This window comes from Drosophila biarmipes, chromosome 2L, assembly GCF_025231255.1.
Source record: "Drosophila biarmipes strain raj3 chromosome 2L, RU_DBia_V1.1, whole genome shotgun sequence".
NCBI classification, from domain to species: domain Eukaryota; kingdom Metazoa; phylum Arthropoda; class Insecta; order Diptera; family Drosophilidae; genus Drosophila; species Drosophila biarmipes.
In genome coordinates, this window is record NC_066612.1 from 21,805,760 (window position 1) to 21,829,891 (window position 24,132).

The window sequence follows — 24,132 nt, forward strand, 5'->3', positions numbered from 1 at the left end:
TTGGTAACTAACATTTACCATTTTAATTATTATAGCTAATAATTTGATAGCTAATAGAAATAATGGTTCAGAACTGCGCTCCCTGTTGGTTCAATTTAATTTCTGCACGTTAAAATTAAAGCCTTGTTTACACTACGGTGAAGTTGTGGGATTTGCTAATTGTTATTTCTAAGGTTTTGCAAAGTACAGTATTTCCTCAATACTTGGCAAACTTCTTCCTTTTTGCTTTGTGCCTAGCACTGACGTCGGGTGCGTGTCATAACGCTCGTTATGACAATGGTCATAGTTACTGCCCTAAAAGTTAATAGTCGTAACGCTCTTTCAAAAAGTGTTATGCATTTGTAAAATGTATTTTGAGTTAATGCTTTGAGTGCTTTAAAAATCTAAAATAGAGTTTATGAACTCACTAATGTTCTGCCCGTACTGTAGACCGATTGTTGAAAATCATTTGCGAGCGAGGGGCAAGTCTGTCGTCGTGTCTGTTGGAGCTAATGAAATACCACAAGAAATACCAGCTTAAAGAATAAAAAATTTGATATTTGGCTGTGTTCGCGCAGAAGTCGAAGCCGAAATCTAAAAGTGGAAGGAAAAACACAAAAATTACACCAAAGACCCCAAAAGGACCCCTAATCCAAGCTATTGTGGGTCTTGACCACCCGAAAACAGTACCACAACAGGAAGAATCTGCAGAGTAGTTGGAGGAAGACATAAGGCCGCCTTCTGAGGGGCAGCTGTAGGATCCGTTATCCTCGGATGGACTATCTTAAGGAGAAGCCCAGAACTATCTTCATGTCCTGACGACATCACATAAATACCGTCTACGATTTATATTGATACCATATACCCCCGCAGAAAGAACCTACCTCCAAAGCACCAGCATCTGTTCATTCCGAATTCCTTCTATTGTTATGATAGGTTATGATTGAGAGATGTATTTAAACAAATAAGTTTCTTCTGCATTTAAAAATTTATTAACATCACAACGATAATGATTCACTACATAAGGCAAGCATAATTATCGTTCAATTACTAAACACTGGGATGCGGATCTGAAGCATCTGAAATGAAAGAAGAGCGAATCGGAAATTAGGAATGGCTTTTCGTTTGGTCCCACAGTGTGTTACCTTGCTGGTCTTGTCGAATAAGGCTTGTGCACGATCTTGCTGCAGACGGTAATTGACAAATTTGTCAAACACATAGCCATGTCTATGGGATTCCACTAGGATACGATCTTCGCCCACATCTAGACTAACCTCTTGTGAAGAGACCTGTTCAAACGATGCGCTGCTTTTGAATTTCTGTTCGCCAAGAGACGCGTTTGATACTTACGCAATTAGGTAGGTAAATCTCAGCGTGGATTTCATCAACCGAATCGTCCCGAACTCGAGCACGAAGCTTGTACTGCAAGTCCTGACTTCCGCCTGCGAGTTGGCGGGTACTCTTTATGGCCGCAGCATCCTTCTCGTTGATCTCCTGGACTAACTTGCCGGCCTTATCCGATGTCGAGGCTGCACTCGGGCTGGTTATGGTAGCCGGGTCTGCAGTTACGGGCTGAGCCTTTCGGACATCGTCATTGCGCACTCTGTGAGAGACCAGGCTGCCTATGAACTTGCGATTGTTCAAAATAATGGTTTTTTCCATGTTGATCTGCACATTGTACTTTTCGCTCAGAGCCTCAGCCACTATTTGCAGAAAGAAGTTGTTGAACAGCTGCGATTTCTGGATCTTGACCAGGAACTTTGGATTGACGGCAATATCGCAGACATCGACGGTTTTATCGGAGCGGTCCTTTGTGTGCCTGGGCTCCGAGATGCTCATTGGCACCCGATACGAACCAGGCGTAGGGGACTCCAGTATGGCAATCAGTTCCTCCTCGGTGACATCTTGGGGAGCTGGAACTTCCGGTGCCTGGCACACATTAATGAAAAACTTCTCATCGCTATTTAACTTAAAGCTCTTCACGCAGATTCCTAGGAGGCAGAGAGGGGAAACGGAAATGGATATTAGAGTTTGTTTTCAGGAAAAAATTGCATTTAACTAATCAATCTTGTGGTGATTCAAGCGATTTTCCATTACAGAAGCAAAACCCATCGTTTATTTCGCTTTAATTCAGTATACAATCTAATATACATAAAGTTTAGAGGTAATGGGGTAACACGTTTGCACTAATTATGTTTTCAGGCCAGGATATATTTTGTGGAAATCTGGCCACGCGATCTCGCTGATTGCCTAAAAATATAAATATTAATCCGTTAGTCGCTTAGCCAGATATGTAGAAGGACACACCTGACAACAAGTTGTAAATGATCGTTCCTATTTTAAAACAAATGGTTGTACGATTTCAATTGTTGCTTCGGGACAATGTTTATTACTTGTACTCAATATCTAGCAACGTTCTTTGATTTTTAAAAATTAAAGCTTAGTTTTTCTTGTTGTCAGGCGCATTTATATTTATGAAACTTTCAACCCCACCTTAAGCTCATCGAAAGCCTGCTTGGCTAGCCAGTGAAAAACGGGGTTCTGCCACTCCTTAGCAATCGATTGCAATTCCTTAGCCTTTTGCACATTTTTTGGGGCTGGACTCTTAAGTGTGCCATGATACCTCTCCCAAAGGTAGACCATAGCGCGGATCTTGTACAGCCATAAGTGATTTGGAATGCCACGAATCAAGTCCTGCAAGTCCTCAATTTGGGTGACGGACAAACTCTCGAGGAAAGATTTGTTCATTAGAAGATAAATCGAACGCATGTTGCGGTAGTGGCTGAATGTATTTTTTTCCAAGCCCATGTGGCCACTTTTAAACACTTGATTAATCGCTTTCTCGGTGATGACTTTTCCAGGACACTTAAAGCGGTGACCCAAGCTGTGGTCGCCAAACTTCTCCAGCTTCTTGTTGATTGCGCTGCCGCACCACTTGTAATCCCTCCACCAAGCATGCCAGTCCTTGTAGTTATTGGTCCTGTACACTTTCGTCCACTCCCTGCGCAACTGGGCGCGCACCTTCTTCTTAGCGTTTCGACTCTGGATCTTTGACTGAAGGCCAGATCGGTTCGAGTCCATGGATTCGGCATCAGACAAGTCTTCATCTTCATCACTTCCTTTGATCCCGCCGTCATCTGTGGCATACATGTTTGTGTTGTAGATGGGCGTTTGCTCAAAGAAAGTCACCGCGTAGGACTCTTCCTCTGGTTGTGGTAGTTTCTTTTGATTGCTGTTTATGTAGGGAAGTCGCATTCCGCCTATAATAAAGCTGCGACTTGTGTCCACCTTCTTGCGCTTCGGGACGGGTTTTTCAGCCCGGTGCGGAGCCCCAAACTCCGCTGATTCGGCTTCTCTCTTTTGGCCTGCAAAATTCAATATGGCTTTATTTTTAAGGTATTTTCGACGATCTAGCAATGCAAACCAAAACAGTTCCAACTTGGATAGTTAGGTTAAAAGAAATAGGGTAAGCTAAGTCCGGTTCTCGGAAACACTTGGTACAGTTCTGCACCTCTGCTGCTCCCGCCTGCTCTTAATAATTTAAGTCAGGTTTGAATAAAAAAACTCCATTTGGCTATGGTAGTGAACAGTTTCCGTTAAGAAAAGGAAGACAATTGAAACTGCAATCCGAAACATTTCCTAATAAGCGTGATATGAAAAGCATATTTAAAAACAAAACTGTTTTAGTCGGTTTGCATTCCATGGGTGAAAATTGGGGTTTTTGAACCAATAGAAAGCATACAACAGGATTTTTTGTAGCTCTCAACTGGTTGATGTTTTTCAAAAGGAGGAAAAGCCGTCTCTTACCAGCACGTGGATTCGCCTTATTGTTCCTAGTAGCTTCTGGTTTAAGTTTACTCTGCTGCTGAGCCGGTCTCGTTGCAGCAGCGTCGATGTTCCTAGCAACGATTGCGGGTTGATTGGGTTTCCTTTGATTCGGTCCACGTATTTTTTTATTTTGGTCCGGCACACCGGGTTTGCCATCTCTAGCTTCGTTTGGTCGGCTTTGATTGCGATCTTGACTTGCCGACGAGTAAGATCTTGGTTGCCTTGGCACGCCGGGATTGATGCCTGAACTTGGACTTGGTCTTTGTTGTTGTGTTCCTCGGGGAATAGTATTTCTTTTCGTTTTACGATCTAGACTTGAAGTAGCTTGGTTTTGACTTGGTCCACCAGGATTGCCAGTCCTTGGTGCAACTCTATATGCATTTGTTACATTCGGTCTGCTGTGCTTGGGGCCGATGGCTCTGTTTAGATTTGGACCTCCAGTTTGCGGGTTATCGGGGTAACCATCCACAGAGCCCGATCCACGGACGACATTTTGTAGTTCGTTGTTGGCTTGAAAATGCGGGTTATTTGAGCCCTGGAATGTATCGTCCTCCCTTGGAGGAAAGCGTCGGACGCCACGCGAGCCGACACCATGCGAAGAATTGTTCCGCTGATTGAAGTCGTCATTTGTGTTGCGAAGATCAAGTCCGCGATCAAAGTGGCGCCTATTTCCGTCAAAGTTTTGATCGATGTGACTACGTCCATAAAAACTGCCGTCACCATAGCTTTGCTCTCGTGGGCTCGGTTGGTTAGCCGTAGAGTTTTGAATATAACCACGATCTTCTCGCTTACGCACATCCGGTCCTCTTAAATGACCATGCTGCGGTCCAAAAGGTCCTCTATCCTCGGGTGGGTCGTCTTTATATACATTTCTTGCATTAGCTTCAATCCAGTCTGTGCGACAGAGTGTTATTTGATTATCGTTAACAATGCGCTGATAAATGCGACTGGTTTGACGTGCTGGGATTCCGCCATCGTTTGCGTCCAAATCACGAATATCTTGGTCAATGTAATGCTCCTGTTGTTCTTGCGAGCGCTTATCGGGAGAGTGGAATCGTTCTCTAGGCAGCTGAAAGCTGCCCTCGGTGTTCCCACGTTGATTGATTACAGAAGTTCGGTCAAAGCGGGTTTGTTGGTTGGTAACGAAATTGTGAATACCAGATCCTCTGTTGTTGTTGATGCGAGAATTGTTTAGGTTTGACGCAGTACCTCTACTGTTTTGCAAGTGACCACCAATGTCGGTATTGCGATTAAAAACTTGATTACCTTCATCTTGGATATTAAAATTGGGTTCACCGTCGAATTGTTGAGTCGCATAACGAATGCTAGGTCCTTGCGGAGTTTGTTGATTCAATTCATTGTCGTTGAAATGACGAACGTTTCGATAGAAATCATCGTTTGCGTGTTCTTGGTAGCGATTAAATTCACGCGGGTTCACATTTCGATTATGATGGTTGAAATCCTGCTGATTGGCCTGCACGTTCCCATTTCGGTTGTTCCAATTAAGTTCTTGAGGATTTGTATTACGATTATTCCGAACAAATTCAACGCTGCTCGCACTACGATTATTGCGACTGAGATCCTGCTGGCTTGCATGGCGACTGTCACGACTGAATTCGTCGATTCTATTGTTACGATTAAATTCTTGTAGATTTGTGTAGCGATTAAGTCCTTCTGGGTCCCCGCCCGGATTACGGCGATTAACATCCCTATTTCGATTGATCAGAGCATTAGTAGGTGCGGAGTTCCTGTTGTTCGGCGCTCGCGTTGGTTTCTGGCTGAATTCATCAATCGTATTTTTCAGCTTAAACTCTGGTCGGCTTGCACTTCTATCAGCAATGTTCCTATTTTGATTTTTTCTCGTTTCTTCATGAACTCCTCCAGAATTGCAGCGGTTGAAGCCTCGATTCCGATTGATCGGAACAGGTCCACAATTTCTATTAATTGGTTCCCGTACCGGACCCCGTGGCTCTGCGAAGGCCTGACTGTTGTCTTTTGGGTTTTGAAAGTTGCCGTCCCTTTCACGGATTCTCGGGCGGGATCGGTCACCTCTTACCGGCGAATTATCCCGGCTGATGTTGTGCCAATTAATATTTCGTGGTGGCGACGGAGTACGAGGCCGTGACTCGACCTCGTCCGGGTTCTCCACCGCTTCCCCGATGGCCCGCAGCACCTCCTTGTCCACCACGTCCTGACGACTGTCGCCCAGCTCGACGCTGAGGCGGAATCTCTGGCGCTGGAAGTGGCGCAGGTTGAAGTTGGGCACACTGAGGGTGCGCTGGGCCAGGGCGTTGGCCAACATCCGACTGGCGCCCAGCGCGCGGAGAAACTCCCGTCGGTTGTCCAGCTCGTTGTTTGCTAATTTCATGGTTCCGTTTGGTATTAGAAATTTAGAAAAGCAGACACGTCGTGGGTTAGAGGTATTGTCACGTTTGCCTGACCGATTCCAATCTAATCTACTCATTAAAACTTTACATATACATATCCAGTGCTCGCTAAAAATCGTTTATAATTGTTTATGTTTAATAGATTTATTGAAATAAACACTCACATCATCCATTTTCAAGTATTAAAACCCAATTTTACAGCCAAAAAGTACGATTTAGTTAGAGATTTCACGATATCAACAGACGCTTCTAGTCACTAAACTCAATTTATTATGAGTAATTATGTTTTAAATTATTAAAGGGTAACACTGTGATTGCAAATTGAAAGATGTATTGGCAGGCACAACTCGAGAAATTATTAAAAACAGGATAAACCAAACAATTTCCTTAAAAACTCTTTAAAAAACATGTATTTTTAAAATATTTATGACTCTTTTCCATGATCGAGAGGTCGACCCATCATTCTCCTTGGTAAAGTTCCAAATATATATTGTATATTAATGTCTTGCTCACTCACATGTTCTTTTTAAGACTTAAAATACTTGCAATACTCAATGGGTAAAATAACATAAAAGTAGAGTTTAAATTGCATGGCTAATTGGCTTTTAATCGTTATCAACTGATGACTAGAGTTGATGTTTAGTGTTTTTCGTCAATCTATTAAACAATCACAGTAGCTATGTACAGTTTGAAGTAAAAGATCCCCAAGTTGATTAGATTATCAATGCTATAATTTGAATATTTACAGCATTACTCGAGTTTCCAGAATTTTCCATGCATACCTTTCATATTTCCGAGCCAGCACTGCATTGGCATATGTATGCACAAAATATAAATATGAAATCAAATCACAACAAACTACCTAATTGCCAAGAAGCCCTCAGTCACGCGTACAAACTTCAGAAATAGTGATGGTCATGCTTATACAAAAAACTGAGACTTCGCAAGCGAACACCCATTAAATCCTCCCGATTCGGGGTCTACTGTCCGTATCGTTATCATTTGGGGGCTTCTGTTCTCTTGCGACAACAAACGGCTGCTTCTCGGATCTCGGCAGCGATACACGCGGTCTGAATAATTTCACCAGAGCAGGGAAAGCCCATTTTGGTCATATACCACTTAAAGTCATGGAAGGACGATGTTATCTCTCGGTATCTGATAGGTTTTTTTTCTGACCAACCACGGTACTATGGCCCTATTGCGAGAGCCGGGCCTTCAGCAAAGAGCGGGGTGAAACGTTTTCTACTGCATAGATATACTCTTGTTACGAGGTACATCCCTCTCTGGGGCAGCTGTTATCTCATTTTTGTTTTGAGCACGGAAAGGCAAAACAAATAAGTTTGTTCGCCGCGTTCGGCTCGATTTCAGTTGCCTTTTTAGCTCGCAACGAGCAGGTTGTGCGTCGATTTACTGCTCTTTCGCTGCCCTCCGTCCGAACGCGATCCGGTCCCAACCGCTACGGTACGCTTTGATTCTATTCGCCCCGATCCGTCCGAACCGCAGCTACTTTTTTCTACGTAGAGGTAATTATAAGTGACATTTCAGTCGCATCGATACCGTCCATTGCTGCTTCTCTGGTTGTTGCTGCTATTGGAGTCCGCTAGAGCGAGACAAGTGTGTGAGTGTGCGTTTGTATCTACGTGAAGTGTATCTGTATTTCGTGGAGGAGGCGAAAGTTTCTTTGCACGAAATTGTGAAATTTCCGAAGGGCTCCAGAGAATCCCGCCCAAACATTCTTCGAAATGGGTGATTCACTATCGAAATGGTTTGATAATAACCATTAGTGTTCCGTCATGCTTGTAGCGCGATTATTTAATTGATAACAAAAAATGTATAATTGGAGTGCGCAAGGTTGTAGTCTTTCATTCAAACGAATTAGACCGCGATAGACAATAACTGCCTCGTGGGTCCCACAGTAACCGCTGCTGACGTCAGAGGCCTTGAGAGATGGTATCTATAGTTTCGACAGCTTCTGCCATCACGGTGATTATTCTTTCGTAGGAAAGAGCGCTGGAGCTCTCGAGGCTAGGAAGCCACAGCAGCTAGAGCAAACAAGTGTGCGATAAGCAGCAATAGAAGGATTACAAACTGCGACTCATAACTAGAGCAACGACAAACACAATGGAGGAGTCCAGTATATGGTGGGCCGATAAGGTTCAGCCGTGGGGGCCCGATAGGGAATTGATAATAAAAAGCATTTACGCTACAGGGAAGATCCTTTTCGGAGTTCGCACTCAGCCAAGTGCAGTCAGTCAAGTCAGCCTTATCGCTCTGCAGTCTTAAAGACAGCAACTGTCGAGTGTCGTTAATATTGTGTAAATAAATCATGCTTGTTTGCCGGACAAAGAAAAACGTATCAACAATTTGTGCCGGCTCGTCAGATCCAGAACAAACAATAGGCTGTCAAGTGAGAGAAATTGTTTTTGGCCTGAGAATTGTTAGGCAGTGCCTTTTTCCTTGGTTTGTTTGGAGAGGCGAGAGATCTCGCCTCCATTTCGCCTGGCATCTCATCGTGACTTGGCGCTTTGTCTTTAGAGAAATTTCGTCGGCGTCAAAATCAACAAACAGTTGGTGCAATTGAATGTTACATTTGCTGGGGGTTTTGTCCGCCGATTGTTGTGCTTATATAATCGCGGCGGGAACAGGTTCCTCCGCTAATTATATCGAACTTAAAATACCCGTTTTTGCTGTCAGAATTTTATCTAAAGCCGCATGCCTAAAACACATGCGTGAACGGGCAAACAAGTTTTTAGTGCCCATAAAATGTGACTAGCCCAACGCTTCTGACAAATTCGCGGCTTCGGTCAAGATTAGCTCGAAATTCGTCTTTCTTCTCTGTACATTAGTTCTCTTTGAGGCGGGAAAACTCGTTTTCGGTGCATATTTGTCATTGGCAACGAACAATCGTTGGGCAACAGGCAATAAACTATCATTTCGAGTGGTCGCGACGAGACCTTCCACAAGTGGCCCTGGACATGTAAGCACTTATCTGCGCGTAGCCCACAATTACGAGGGGCTAGATTACAATCTAAGCGAGTTCTCCTAACCCCCAAATGCCGCGTTCTTTGATTTGACTGGGATACTTTGCAAAATAATGGGTTGTGTTAGTATCCAGAATCGAAGATAAAATCAAGATGAGTTTGGTTCTATTAAAAAAGCTATCATTTGTCTTGATATTTTGAAGGTTCGTGGTGTGAAAACTAAAAACTTTCAATTACTTCACGTACAAAACATAAACATTAATACCTGCTATATTGGATTGCGTGAAAAACGGATAAATCAAAGCAATTTATAACAAAGCCGTCGCCAGCTTATCGCGGATTCACTGTACCGGCCTCACGCGCAATCGATAGCGACGTGAGATGTTTATCTGGTCGACATGGTTCCGCGCTCGCAGAGATTAGAGCTCATAAAGTTGGTGTCATGCTTAGCCGCCTGGAGTCCCCGGCATTCTCCGCTCCGACGGCCAAGATTAGTGTCCCCTGTGATACTCCGGCTATTGCGGCGAACGCACTCACCTGCGGTCGGCTGCACAACTAGCGAGTCCCGCGGCGGAGGCCTCTGCTGCTGGCCACCTGCGCCGGGATTAGCGCCTCCGAAGAACTGGTTGATGTTGTCCTCGAACTCGTTCTGCGTTGAAAAATGCGCAAGTTTATTGTGCTTCGAGTTCTTCGCATCGCGCTCTCAAAGGTTCTTACCCGCACGAATCGCAAGTTCTGCTCGCGAAAATTGTCGTTGCCCTCAATGAAGTTGGAGCGACGCGACATGTTGTTCTCCGATTTCCAAGCCTGCCACGAAATTAACCAAGTGAAATGCTGTTTTTCGCTTTGCCACAGACAAAAATACACAATTCTCCTTTTTATCAGAGCGGAGCTGTCAACTCGGTTGAAATTAAAATGACTGCGGTAGTGTGACCCTTAATGGCGAACCTTGCAATGCCACACAGTTCACTAAAAATACCAGAAACTCATACGGCGAGAATGTAGATATCGCGTTTTGGGAAGTGGTTTTCGTAAATTGTGACTTGCCTTCCATTTACCAGTTTTTCAATTACAAACATAACATTTGCGAATTGCGAACAAATAAACCCAATTATCCCTAAGTATTGACAAATACGAAGCAATTATAAGTCCAAGTGCTCCGAAAGTATTTACTTAGTTATGAAAATGAAGTAGTTATTTAGTTGTTTCCTGAAGTTCCAACATTTCTCCTTGATGAAGATTATACTTCTTTTTTATATCATTAAAACTAAATATATTGGTGAAGTATTCTGAAAAAATACCAAGCAACTTTTGTTTTGCTTCATGCACGACACCCACTGTCCAAAAATACCTAAAAATACCAGTACCGAAACACCTCTCCCACTGTCGCCCGTAGCGGATGTTGTAGTTGTGCGGCTTGGGAAGGAACAGCTGTTGGTCAGAAAGTATAGATTCGTTTGTTTCCTTGCCGCTTTACAGTTACCACATCGCCCGATATAGCAGGCATAACCCAGTCGCACGTGGAGAGGGTTGCCGTAGAGACGAGTGACCATGGCGGAAGACACAAGCTCCGCAATGGACAGATTTTGTGGCTCCACATTCTGGGTGAGTGCATAGGTACCTGGGTTTTGGTCAGGAGATATATGGTTTCCGTTTAACGCCCAACAGAACTCAACGGAGACATGGTACACCACCGATCCGGACTTCACGCCCTGCTTTGAGCAGACGGCGCTGGTCTGGACGCCATGCGCCTTCTACTGGGTGTTTGTGATCTTCGACTTCTACTACCTGAAAGCCAGTCTGGACCGAAACATACCCTGGAACAAGCTGAATGTAAGCAAGGCGCTGGTGAACCTGGGCCTGCTGGTCATCACTGCCCTGGATCTGATTATGGCCCTGATCAAGAAGGGCGGCGATTCCGAGCTGCCCCTCTACGACGTGGATGTGTGGGGTCCCATCATTAAGTTCGCCACCTTCCTGCTGCTCTTCATTTTCATCCCGTTGAACCGGAAATACGGTGTTCAGACCACGGGCTGCCAGTTTATCTTTTGGTTCCTGCTTACCGTGCTGTCGATTCCCCGCTGCCGCACGGAAGTTCGGCTAGATGCGGAGCGTCAGAAGGTACTCGACTCGCAACAGCCCACGGAGCAGAACTTCTCCTGGGAGGAGTACCAGTTTGTCAGCTTTTTCGTCTTCTTCACCTTCACCTGCATCATGCTGATCCTAAACTGCTTCGCGGACGGTATGCCCGAGCAGTCCAAGTACAAGAGGGGCGAAAACGAGATTCCCGAGTTGTCGGCCAGTTTCCTCTCTAGGATCACGTACCAGTGGTTCGATAGGATGGCCCTCAAGGGCTATCGCAATCCGCTGGAGGAGAAGGACCTGTGGGACCTGAGGCCACAGGACAGTTGCTCCGAAGTGATGCCCATCTTCGCCCACCACTGGAACCAGAACGTGCGCAAAAACTACAAAGGCAGAGCTCGCGTCGAACCGAAAGCGCAGTTCAGCAACGGAAATGTGACCTTTGAGAATCCCCACGGCGAGAAGAATGGCCGCAAGAAGGGCGTGGCCAGTATTATGCCACCCATCTACAAGTCATTCGGAGGTGTATTTCTGTTCGGCGCCCTGATGAAGCTGTTCACCGACGTGTTGACATTTGCCCAGCCACAGGTTTTGAGTTTGATCATCAGCTTCGTTGAGGCACAAGAAACGGTAGCAGAACCCCAATGGAAGGGTATCTTGTACGCTGTCTTGCTTTTCGTGCTGGCCGCTGCCCAGACCTTTATTCTGGGCCAGTATTTCCACCGCATGTTCATCGTGGGTCTGAGGATCAGGACAGCTTTGATCAACGCCATCTACCGCAAGGCCCTGCTCATTTCTAACTCCACTAAAAAGGAGTCCACCGTGGGAGAGATCGTCAATTTGATGGCTGTGGATGCACAGCGCTTCATGGAGCTGACTACCTACCTGAATATGATCTGGTCGGCGCCTCTGCAGATCGGCCTGGCCCTTTATTTCCTCTGGCAGCAACTGGGACCGTCTGTTTTGGCCGGTCTGGCTGTAATGATTATCCTGATCCCCGTGAACGGAGTAATTGCCAGCCGCATCAAGACCTATCAGATTAGACAGATGAAGTACAAGGACGAGCGTGTTAAGCTGATGAATGAGGTTCTGAGCGGCATTAAGGTGAGTGATTCCAACGTAGGATTTGTACTACATTTTTACAGAAGGATCAACGTCAGAAGATGTTTGAATTGTAATCCTATTTAATAACTGTCAGTCCTCGGTCAATCCTAATCTTTTAAGTTATTATCCACTGTCATGGTGGCTCAAGCCAAGAGTCGATCCCACATGCTCACAATATATTAAATCCCAACAGGTCCTCAAGTTGTACGCCTGGGAGCCGAGTTTCGAGAAGCAAGTGTTGGACATCCGTGACAAGGAGATTGCGACTCTGCGATCTACCGCATATTTGAACGCGGGAACCTCGTTCCTGTGGTCTTGTGCCCCCTTCCTGGTAAGATATGCCAGCCCCGCAGGGCTCTGAGTCCTCCGAGATTTCTTTACAGCTGACCGAGATGAGTTGGACGTATAGCATTGGACTAATCTGGCAATATGTGTACTTCGTGTTCGAACAATCAAAGGTTTCCTTGGTCACGTTCGCCACTTACGTGCTGACCAGCGAGGCGAATCAGCTGAGCGTCGAGAAGGTGTTAGTCTCAATCGCCCTCTTCGACCTCATGAAACTCCCGCTGACCATTCTGCCCATGCTGAGTGTTGACATAGCCGAGGTACGGCGCCCACGTTGACGATGGATTAACAACCTCTTCGGCTATGGTGCATCTCCGCCTCTTCTTTATACATCCCGGTCAAAGCACGGACCAAGAAAAGTCATTTTAGCAACGCCTTAAACGATATTGTGTATTATCTTTTAGGTCTCATTAGTCACATTTGCCACTTACGTTCTTATCGATGAAAATAACGTGCTTGATGCCACCAAAACCTTTGTCTCATTATCATTATTCAACATTCTCCGTTTTCCGTTAACAATGTTGCCCATGCTGATCACCAACCTGGTGCAAGTAAGTTACGCTCTACTGCAGATCCCAATACTCCCACTTTAGTTGATCGCAGTGGGGCTGTGGGACTACGTTTTCAATATAACCCACGCCGGTCGCCGGCCCCACTGTGATTGGCGTTTTGTGCCGTTTTGTGATTGTGATTTATGTTTATTTACTCAATTTAACTTCTTTTTTAGCCAAACCAATTTTACACCCAAGATTTCCCCTAACCAATGTTACCCTATCCTTCCCTCGGACTTCTTTTTATCCACTTACCATTTAATCTGGGTTTAACGTTGTCCGAACCAAACCAGTTCCGATTTCTCATATATCTGGTGGTGGGTTGCCTCTTCCATCCGTTTCAATAGCAACCATTTGTTTGGGTTTTAAATATGCCCTTGCAGCGGGCACTAAATGTGGGAAATTTAGTTATGGGTACAGCGAAGTCATGATTATTTGTCTGTCCATTCCAAAGGAAATATATGAATTTTTTGTGGATGCAATTATGAAAATCATTCTCATATATATATATGAGTTGTGTCCAGGATTACTATGCACATTGGGTCTAAAGACCTTATAATAATAAAACTAATCCTAATATCTCTAATATTACCTATGTCATCTTCTTAGTAGCCCTAAATTAGTGGCCTTACAGTTTTTTGCTCTGCAGGGGTAGAAAAAATCATCGGTAAACCGATGATATTTCAACTTCATTCAGAATTGGATCCAAGGTTTCCCCATCTCCCCCATACTGTTCCTTTTCAAAACCTTTTACTAACTTTTCTGTGTATCATTGTAAAATTGTAATTCGTGCAAATTTTTAACCGATTTCCCGTTTTTCATGTGCGAACCAATAGACGCAAGTTTCTGTGAATCGTATAAATAAATTCCTGAACAGTGAGGAACTGGATCCCAACAGTGTTCTACACGATAAATCCAAACGTAAGGACGTTAATTTATTTTCTAAAGATCATTGGGCTAACACGTTTGATTTACAGCCCACCCCATGAGCATTGAGAATGGCGAGTTCTCCTGGGGCGATGAGATTACGCTGCGCAATATCAACATTGAGGTGCACAAGAGCAGCCTGGTGGCCCTGGTTGGCACGGTGGGCTCCGGCAAGTCGTCTGTGGTGCAGGCCTTCCTTGGCGAAATGGAGAAACTTGCGGGCGTTGTCAACACAGTGGGCAAGCTGGCCTATGTGCCGCAGCAGGCGTGGATTCAGAATGCTACGGTGCGGGACAACATTCTCTTTGGACAGCCCTACGACCGAAAGCGCTACAACAAGGTCATCGACGCCTGTGCCCTGCGTGCCGATATCGACATTCTGTCGGCCGGAGATTTGACGGAAATTGGTGAGAAAGGCATTAATTTATCAGGTGGCCAGAAGCAGCGAATCTCGTTGGCCCGAGCCGTGTACAGTGATGCCGATCTCTATCTGCTGGACGATCCTCTGAGCGCCGTGGACGCCCATGTGGGTAAACACATCTTTGAGGAGGTAATCGGACCCAAGGGCATACTGGCGCGCAAATCACGCGTGCTGGTCACCCACGGCGTCACTTTCCTGCCCCAGGTGGACAGCATCTACGTGATGAAAATGGGCGAAATTAGCGAGAGCGGCACATTCGATCAGTTGGTCAAGAACAAGGGCGCCTTTGCCGACTTTATTATCCAGCATCTGCAGGATGGCAATGAAGAGGAGGAGGAGCTTAACCAGATCAAGCGGCAGATCTCCAGCACCGGAGATGTCCCTGAGTTGCTAGGCAGTGTCGAGAAGGCCATTAAGTTGGCGCGCACGGAAAGCTTGTCGGATTCTATGTAAGTAAAAATGATCAGTGTACCTATTGGAGGGCAAGATGCGAGATGGAAATTCTTTTATTTTAGTATATATATTTTAAAACATTCAACTAAGACCTGGAATTTCCCTTTCCTAGCTCCGTTACCTCTGCAGACAGTCTGATGGGCGGGGGAGGAAGTCTCCGTCGGCGGACTAGGCGTCAGAATTCCCACGACTCCGTTGCCTCCGCCGCATCCCTGAAAAAGAAGCAGGAGGTCGAGGGCAAGCTGATTGAAACTGAAAAATCACAGACTGGTGGCGTAAAATTTGCCGTATACAAACACTACATCAAGAGCGTTGGAATCTTCCTGTCGGTGGCAACATTAGTGCTCAACTTTGTTTTCCAAGCTTTCCAAATCGGCTCTAATCTGTGGCTCACTCAGTGGGCAAACGACCAAAACGTCGGCAACGACACAGGCCTCAGGGACATGTATCTGGGTGTCTACGGTGCCTTCGGATTCGGCCAAGGTAAGTCCATTGTGATTCGATTTATTATTTATATTCTTCGTTTGAAGTTATTCTTGTTTCATGTTCGTTATGTCCATTTTGTGTTCTTAATTTATGTTTATTTTAATCTTTTTATTTGGTTGCGTGTTTTATGCTTACCGCCTAAGCGTTTTATGTTTTATGTTTGCTTTTGTATACTTGTTTGGTTTTTCTAAAAAAAACGATGGTCTCAAAACAAATAATGCATTTTGAATGGCTGAAAATTCAACTCCAGTTCTTATTAGAAAACGTATGAAAACTTAAATATTTACATTTAATTTACCTTATTTTCGTAAACGACGCCGACAACAAATGTAAGGATTCTTTAAAATCATAGATTGCTAGAACTTTATTAAACACTTTAAACTCGCATAACAAATAGTTTTATACGTTTGAAACCATCGTTGACATACCTGTTTCTTAGATTATTTTATGTTTGGGGTTTTTATTTATGTATTGCTTATTTACTGCTTCTTACTTTGACGCCGAGAAAACACACATGCTGCTTGTTACCATTAGGATTTTATAAACTTCATCTCCGATTTCCTAAACCAAAATGACTAACTCCACCTTTGGCTTACCACAAAAAAGCAAGCAAAGCACATAAAACTGAAAGCACTGACACCTTAAACCAATTAGTTTATTTATTGCTGCACGCTTAGCAAACTGAACACAAACGGCTTTCTATATTAATAAACGCTATTAATATAACCCCCGTACACGTACTTTGTGCTAAACAAAAAGTTCTGGATATCGAAAATGTATATCGATAGCTTGTGTTTATCGGTCGATCGCGATCGAAGTTATCGTATGACAAAACATTGCTCTTAACCCACTTTACTAACGGTTCTCCTTTTGTGTGTGTATGTTTGTGCGAGTATATGTGATGCATATTAATTTTTTCTACACTATTATTCGTTGTGAATACTTTTCGACCCTTCCTAATCCAAATAAACCAAAACTATCGACCAATAATCGAAAACATCGAAAACGAATAATTGGCAATTTCTAGTCGCGACGAACTTTTTTTCATCCCTCGCCATCTCATTGGGTTGTCTTAAGTGCTCGGAGTTATTACATCAGACCCTGCTGTACTACAATCTCCGCTGGCCGATGGAGCTCTTCGACACGACACCGCTGGGACGAATTGTCAATCGCTTTTCGAAAGATATCGATACAATCGATAACGTGCTGCCATTCAACATTCGTGTCGTCATTGGCCAGGCATTTATGGTAATTGATTGGAGTCGGAACAGATGCATCAATGAATGCCACAAACTATTTTAATCCAAGCACTGCTTTAAATATTCAAACAAGGAACTCGGATCATTCTGTCATGGTTCGGCCACGCTCATTATACATTACATCTCACTAATAACAATATTATTATCCTTTATAATATTCTGTCGTGCTCCTAATTCGACTTATGCCAAACCAAACTAATCTTTTGGTCACTTTCAATCTTAATTTAAATTAATTGTCAAAGTGGAAGCACGGTTGAAGATATATCGTTATAGGCTTCTGCCTGGTTTTGTGGCGGTATGTAGTCACTAATTGATATACCTGTGTCTTCGCTCTTTTCTAAGTTGTTGGAGGATATATATCCACCCCTAATCCTTTATAGTGCCCGATATTTGCACAACGACCTCCTTCATGGCCTTCATGGGTCGCATTGTCAATCGCTTTTCCAAGGACGTGGACACAATTGACATCATTCTGCCACTTAACTTAATTATCCAAACAAAGCACATTTCAAAGCCATGGTCCCCATCTCCAGCCACATCTGGTTAGTTCAGTTTTTCTGTGTAGGTTGTCAAAGCTTTATAGAATGTTTTGTCCAATTGTAATTCAATTAAATTTTCGTTAAAAAAGAATACATCAAATAATTTAACTTTCCAGTTTCTGCGTACTTCTTTTGCTCACTCACGCTGGCCCTTGGTTGCATATTCTGCTCCAAGGCGCTGCACGAGAGGCTCCTGACACACGTATTCCGCTGGCCCATGGAATTATTCGATACCACGCCACTTGGGCGCATAGTTAATCGATTCTCGAAGGACGTCGATACCATCGACAATGTCCTGCCCATGCTTTGGCGCATGGTCATAAGTCAAGCGTTTGCGGTAAATGTCTATCGGTTTAGGAAGGGCGTTTCACAACTATAAGGTCAGGGACTAGAAAACAACTTTCTATAAACGTTCATTGGAACCGTATTTTACAGATAGTCAATATATAGTTTGTGCTCTTTCCTGGCTTAGTTTGCTCGATACATAACCTTTTCTACGCTGACCTATTAGCATGAAACGTTTCTTACCCAAACCCTATGCTTTTCATCCATATTCTGAAAGAATCTGATACTCAAACCAATTGGCAAAGGCTAAGGATTATATGTGAACTTCAGTGATCTTTTAGGGACAACGTTAGTTTATTGCAGTGGTTTTCTAGCCACAGTTTTACTCATACTGTACCGATAATACTCACCAACTTTTTCCAATTGGCACAATCCTAATAAAAACTCTCCCAAGCAAATTGTTCTTTTTGCACTAACTCCAACGATCGATGTTGTGTACATATATGTAAATTTGATTACTAACCTTCTGGGGCTTACACCAACATAGCAGCATGATCAGTTGAATCTTAAGTTTTTTTAGAAAGATAGTTTCCCCAAAACCCATAATGTAATACTAAGCACCTAAAACGATTTACGTTATATGCAGTGGTCTCCAAATATTTATCGGGCCTGGCCCTAGCGCTCGGAGGACTTCATTGCTCAAAGAATGTATTCAACAAACTGCTGCACACAGGCCTCAAATGGCCCATGGAACTGTTCGATACGACGCCAATAGGTCGCATTCTGAGTCGCTACTCCAAGGATATCGACACGGTTGACAGTGTGCTGCCATCGATAATCGTACAGTTGTTGAACACGTGTTTCGGGGTAAAGATTGACTCTTAGCCTTCAAACCTCCCTACTGCCCGATGGAATTGGGAAAGCTTAGATCCCTAGCTTGAAACCTTACAAAAGCTGCATTCAACTAACCCCCCGAAAAAGCACTCTTATCTGCATCATTTTTATAAATTACTAACTTTTTAATACCTTAACCTAACATCGCATTTGAAGTATTCTTTGTATCCTTTTCCATGAAGATGTACATTTTACCAATCCAAGCATCAGAACTTACACCTATTGCCTTTGATTTTGGATCAAAATACGCGATAACTTAAAATAAGACTCATTACAGCCTGCCTGTTGATTTAGAACTCACTGAGTGTCCGTACTTGTGTGTGCGAGAGTCCGAAAGGGGAACTGAAACCATTAAAGCTTAAGCCCAACCGTAAGCAGCTGTTGTGGTGGGAAAACACTCTGAAGATGTGCTGGTCTCAGAGCCCTTAGTGTTAAGCTTTCTTTATAAGTGGGTGCTGCCATTACGCTTTGGTTGAACGACTTGGTATCAAAGATATGTAGGAGATCGCCTCATTTAGTCAGCCATCCAATCGCAACGAATTCCCCAGACATTTACCAAATGCCCACGGGCACCCCTGTTCCGCTCTTCCACCTTTCCGATTGTCCCAGGTGTGCTAGCCTACTTTGCAGTGGTCATCGTCTACCTAGGCGGCTTCCAGGCCGCAAAGACCATCCACAATGAACTGCTGGCCGTCATAATCCGAGGCTCGGTCTGCCGCTTCTTCGACGTCACTCCGATCGGGCGAATCTTGAACAGTTTTAGCGGCGATATGGATGTTGTCGACGAAGAGTTGCCCGCTACCATGGATTCCTTTATGACCTTTATCTTTATGGTATTTGCATTTTGATCTTTCCCATTTTGCAGTATTTTTTCTCCCCCTTTTATTGTTATTATTGATTGATAACTTTTGATTTGTAGCCTTAAAGTGTTACGGTTTGTACTGGCAGAACTTTCGTTCTAGAAAGGATTTGCACAAGTTTTCATTCATACCTCTAACACTTCAAACGTATCTCTATCTCATTTGATCTCTCCCCTCTTTTTCTAATGCTCATCGAATCAAGTTAGGCCTTTGCAATTACGGCGCCGCCATATCACTTTTCACAGCCGCCCTACATGCCTCATCCAGAGTGTTTCACCGACTGTTTAACAACATCATGCATTGTCCCTCAAAGTTTTTCGATATCACGCCCAAGGGTCGGATATTAGATCGGTGTTCAAACGATATCAACTGCTTGGACTTGGTAATGCCGCTTAATATAAGAATGGTCATGAGCACGGCATTTCAGGTAATCTCTTCCCCTAAAGCTCAATCGAGAGTTTTATATTTGTATCCTTTTTGTTCCGCCTTTTTTTTTTTTAATAAATACCTAAAGTTCCATCCGGTAATTGAGCGAGGTCTCTGTTCATGGTTGCTAAGTCCTCTAACGAGGGTTTCGTTTTCTTCTGTTTTGTCCAAAGAAATTAACCCTAACCTTAGGCTAACTCTTGTCTGCCTCCTAACCCTTGTCCTAAGCCCTGTCAGTCAGTCGAAAATATAATAATGCTCAATGGTAAAAGTTACGTCCAAAATTTAAAGTTGAACTCCTTTCGATATCCGTAGTCTTCAGCTATATAGGCAGTGTGGTAATCGTTTACCTGGGTGCACTGATTGGAACCCAAAAAATATTTATCCAGCTATTTGGCCATATTATGCATGTCCCGCAATCCTTTTTCGACATAAAGCCCCGGGCCCGCATTCTCGATCGCCTGGCAAACGATATTTACAAGTTGGATGTGATATTGCCAGAACTAATACGCGTATTTAACTCGCAAGTGTTTCGGGTACGTTCGCCGTGACTAACAGCCAACTAAAGAATAACTTCACAACTAACCCTGACTAAAAAATGGTATAGTTATCATTAAACTCGTAGCAATTTGAGGCTTTCTCCGACTCTCCACAACCCACAAGCGTAGTGTGTAAATAAATAGTTGGATTGACGGGGCGGGCGCATGTTGTATCGTTCACTTCTATTTCTTTAACTTAAAAATCTTTTCCCTGTGGTTGTTTCCCATGATTGGATCGGGTCTAGACCGCCTAAAAACTTAAAACAAATGAATTTACTGAAATTTTGAAACACGTTCATTCAATTTCATTAACTCAATGTTAATATGTGCACTTGTAACACATACTTAGTTCACAAATAAAACTGAATCAAAAAGAAAAAATCAAACAATTTAGAATCCAAAAGAAAAAATACAATTTCAGTAAATAATTTGTTTAGAAAGTATGTCAATCCCGTACCATTTTTGGGATTTAGCTGGGCAACCTTTATTTGACTGTCCACTCGAATAGACCTTTCGAGCTCAGAATTTAGCTGATTGGACTATTGTTTTGCCAATCGATGTGAAAATTTAATTCTCCATCCAAACTGAATTGCCTAATCGCAGGTGTTACGTCGTTCTTTTCGGACCTGGCTCCGGCGCTCGGCAGCGTGCATGCCGCGAGAGTCCTTCACTCGATTCTCCTCGAAAATGTGATGAAATCACCAATGGCCATGTTCGATACGACGCCGGTGGGTCGCATTCTGTCCCGATTCTCGAAAGACGTTGAAACGGTTGACCAGAAAATGCCGCAGGTCATTAATGAATGCCTTTGGTGTGCTTACGAGGTAATTTCACAGCTCCAGGCACCAGTTTCCGTCTTCAGATTGCTACGAAAACCCATCGGAAGTAGCCCCAGAGACATTTACCGAGTGCATATTAGAAAAACTAACTAGTCCATATTAATATCTGATTGGCGGCGCCCAATGACTGCCCTTCTCCTATCCTTTACACCCAACCCCATCAAGTTAAAGCGTTCGATCCAAAAGAGAAGGCAAATTCAGTTTTTTCATTTTATCACGTTTTTCTATTAACCCCTCGCAACTCCTCGCACTTTCGTCAATCTTATTGTCCTGAACAGATTTATTAACATTGCTATTTTGCCATTGACTAGGTTCTGGCTACCATTGTGGTAATTAGTTTGTCCACGCCGATTTTCTTGGCCGTCATCGTGCCCATCGCCCTCCTCTACTACTTCGCCCAGCGCTTCTACGTGGCCACATCCCGGCAACTGATGCGTCTGGAATCCGTTTCCCGTTCTCCGATCTACTCGCACTTCAGCGAAACCGTCACTGGAGCTTCCACAATTCGTGCCTACAACGTGGAAAATCGGTAAAGAAATCTTACTTTGACGGTTGATTTATTTCCATTTTACTTATCGTCTTTTTGACCATTACTTCAGCTTTATTGATGAATCGGATGCCAAGGTGGACAAGAACCAGGTCTGCAAGTATCCCTCTGTGATAGCCAACCGTTGGCTGGCGATTCGTCTGGAGATGGTGGGCAATCTGATCATTCTGTTCGCTTCGCTCTTCGCCGTTCTCGGAGGACAAACCAATCCAGGTTTGGTGGGTTTGTCGGTGAGCTACGCTCTACAGGTGACCCAAACCCTTAACTGGCTGGTGCGCATGTCATCCGACATTGAGACCAACATCGTTTCCGTGGAGCGCATCAAGGAGTATGGTGAGACCAAGCAGGAGGCTGCCTGGGAGCTGGAGCAGGACAAGAGCAAGCCCAAGAACTGGCCGCAGGAGGGACGTGTTGAGTTCCAGAACTTCCAGGTGCGCTATCGCGAGGGGCTGGATCTGGTACTACGCGGAGTAAGCTTCGACATCAAGGGTGGCGAAAAGGTCGGCATAGTTGGTCGAACGGGAGCCGGTAAATCCAGTCTTACCTTAGCCTTGTTCAGGTAGGAAAAATTATTTGTTATAAAGCTTCATGATCACCAAAATCCTGTGATTCGCTTTCAGAATCATTGAAGCTGCCGGTGGTCGCATCTCAATTGATGGAGTGGACATTGCCACCATGGGTTTGCACATGTTGCGCTCCCGTCTGACAATCATCCCACAGGACCCAGTGCTCTTCTCTGGCTCTCTGCGCATCAACCTAGATCCCTTCGAAATTAAAACAGACGATGAAATCTGGAAGGCCTTGGAGCTGTCCCATCTGAAGACCTTTGTCAAGAGTTTGGCAGCTGGTCTGAACCATGAGATTGCCGAGGGTGGCGAGAATTTGTCGGTGGGTCAGCGGCAGTTGGTTTGTTTGGCGCGTGCTCTGCTGCGCAAGACCAAAGTCCTGGTGCTGGACGAGGCCACAGCGGCTGTCGATCTGGAAACAGACGACTTGATCCAGGTGGGTACTAAAAACACTTGTGCTAAGCTGTAAATGTTGTTCTATTTTCTACAATATTTATTAAATATTTTATTATTATTAGAAAACAATCCGCACCGAGTTCAAGGAGTGCACTGTCCTAACAATTGCGCATCGTTTGAACACTATTTTGGATTCGGACAAGGTGATCGTGCTGGACAAGGGACAGATCACGGAATTCGCATCACCCACGGAGCTGCTAGACAATCCCAAGTCTGCCTTCTACAGCATGGCCAAGGATGCCAACCTAGTTTAAGATCCACGAATGTCAACTTGAAACTACACGAAACTCAAACGAAAGAGTGCCCCAACAAAACCCCCTAGGAATATAGATGTACGAGAGGAAAGTCATTGATCGGTAGCTTTAAGCCATTTGGCACTGGCACCTGGCAGTCGGAAAATGCTCTACCTCATGACTACGACAGGCAATTACGAAACAAAGCAAACAAACAAAGCAAAGCAAACAATAACCAGAAGAAATTAGCAAATACCAACTGAATGTTCATTAGCCTAAGCGAAATTATTCAAGCCAGTCGGGCCTTCGTCGGTTACTCTATGTTCGTTTTTAATATGTATATGTACTTACATAGTCAAGTGTATTTTTCTATTGTTAACTGTACTTAGTTTTCTATGCAACAAAAACCCGATTTAAGCAGGCTGAAACAATGATAGGTTCAGAAATGAGAAGAACTGTAATGTATGCCACATATTTATGTACTTAAATTAACAAATATTGAAAAAGAGAATGATACCTAAACTCACTCAAGAAATTTTTGCCTTCAACTGATAAGATCAGTAAGAAAAATGGTCAGCGTAGTTAAATCAATTTATTAAAACTTTTGTAAAATCTATACTTAAATAAAATAATAAACACAGGGATTGAATAAGCCCTACTAAAATCCCAATGAAACTTCGATGTGTTTTTCTTTTGTGGTTTTTAAGAAAAGCAAAGATCGTTGAAATAGAAATTAAGTCCGATAAAATAAAAACATTTGTTGCTTTTCAGTCCTTTAACTTAACTTTTTATTTTAAAAATATAATAATAAAAAATAATTAACAAAAATCTTTTTTTGAAACTCCAAGGATTACCTATGTTCAAGAAAATATTATTTACTGTATTTAAAAAAAATCACCGTTTTAGAAATAAAAATTGCAAAAGAATTTATTTGTTTCATTTTTGGGTGTTAAAGTAGTATCAATTTGACCCTTAAATGGCCTTCTTATACCCCGATTCAGTTTCAAATTACTGCAAAGTAGTGTCAATGTGACCACATATTCTCGCTAAAAATGCCAACGCGTAGTGTCTTTTTGACACCAAAAAGGGTCAAATTAATAATTTCGGAAATATCAAAATGACGCCAAAATCACATCGACACCTAA

General features: G+C 43.6%; 2 protein-coding genes across 17 annotated transcripts; one reads left to right on the forward strand and one right to left on the reverse strand.

Annotated features, from left to right (window-relative positions):
- Positions 1–948: 948 nt before the first annotated feature.
- Positions 949–10,301, reverse strand: LOC108033631 (PIH1 domain-containing protein 1). 3 transcript variants are annotated; one of them, XM_017108048.3, is made up of 5 exons: positions 9,893–10,102; positions 9,713–9,824; positions 1,330–1,970; positions 1,125–1,268; positions 949–1,058 (listed from the first exon to the last, which is right to left on the reverse strand). In XM_017108048.3, exons 1-5 carry the CDS (start codon positions 9,959–9,961, stop codon positions 1,023–1,025), a joined length of 1,002 nt encoding a protein of 333 aa, XP_016963537.1. In that variant the 5' UTR covers positions 9,962–10,102; the 3' UTR covers positions 949–1,022. The 3 variants fall into 3 exon arrangements, with proteins under 3 accessions (XP_016963537.1, XP_016963536.1, XP_043950067.1); XM_017108047.3 differs by lacking the exons at positions 949–1,058; positions 1,125–1,268; positions 1,330–1,970 and adding exons at positions 2,063–2,229; positions 2,473–3,344; positions 3,787–6,165 and having other exon boundaries at positions 9,893–10,301; XM_044094132.2 differs by lacking the exons at positions 949–1,058; positions 1,125–1,268; positions 1,330–1,970; positions 9,713–9,824; positions 9,893–10,102 and adding exons at positions 2,063–2,229; positions 2,473–3,344; positions 3,787–6,165; positions 6,977–9,702.
- LOC108033629 (multidrug resistance-associated protein 1) lies at positions 7,575–23,662 on the forward strand. Of its 14 annotated transcripts, none has more exons than XM_017108033.3 (13): positions 7,575–7,717; positions 10,655–10,780; positions 10,844–12,361; positions 12,555–12,692; positions 13,111–13,257; positions 14,094–14,178; positions 14,235–15,054; positions 15,171–15,541; positions 19,131–19,354; positions 21,497–21,714; positions 21,785–22,291; positions 22,353–22,734; positions 22,817–23,662. In XM_017108033.3, exons 2-13 carry the CDS (start codon positions 10,727–10,729, stop codon positions 23,006–23,008), a joined length of 4,656 nt encoding a protein of 1,551 aa, XP_016963522.1. In that variant the 5' UTR covers positions 7,575–7,717; positions 10,655–10,726; the 3' UTR covers positions 23,009–23,662. The 14 variants fall into 14 exon arrangements, with proteins under 14 accessions (XP_016963522.1, XP_016963525.1, XP_050740741.1 ...); XM_017108036.3 differs by having other exon boundaries at positions 7,575–7,655; XM_050884784.1 differs by lacking the exons at positions 7,575–7,717; positions 13,111–13,257; positions 19,131–19,354 and adding exons at positions 7,740–7,812; positions 12,820–12,966; positions 16,572–16,792.
- Positions 23,663–24,132: the final 470 nt, after the last annotated feature.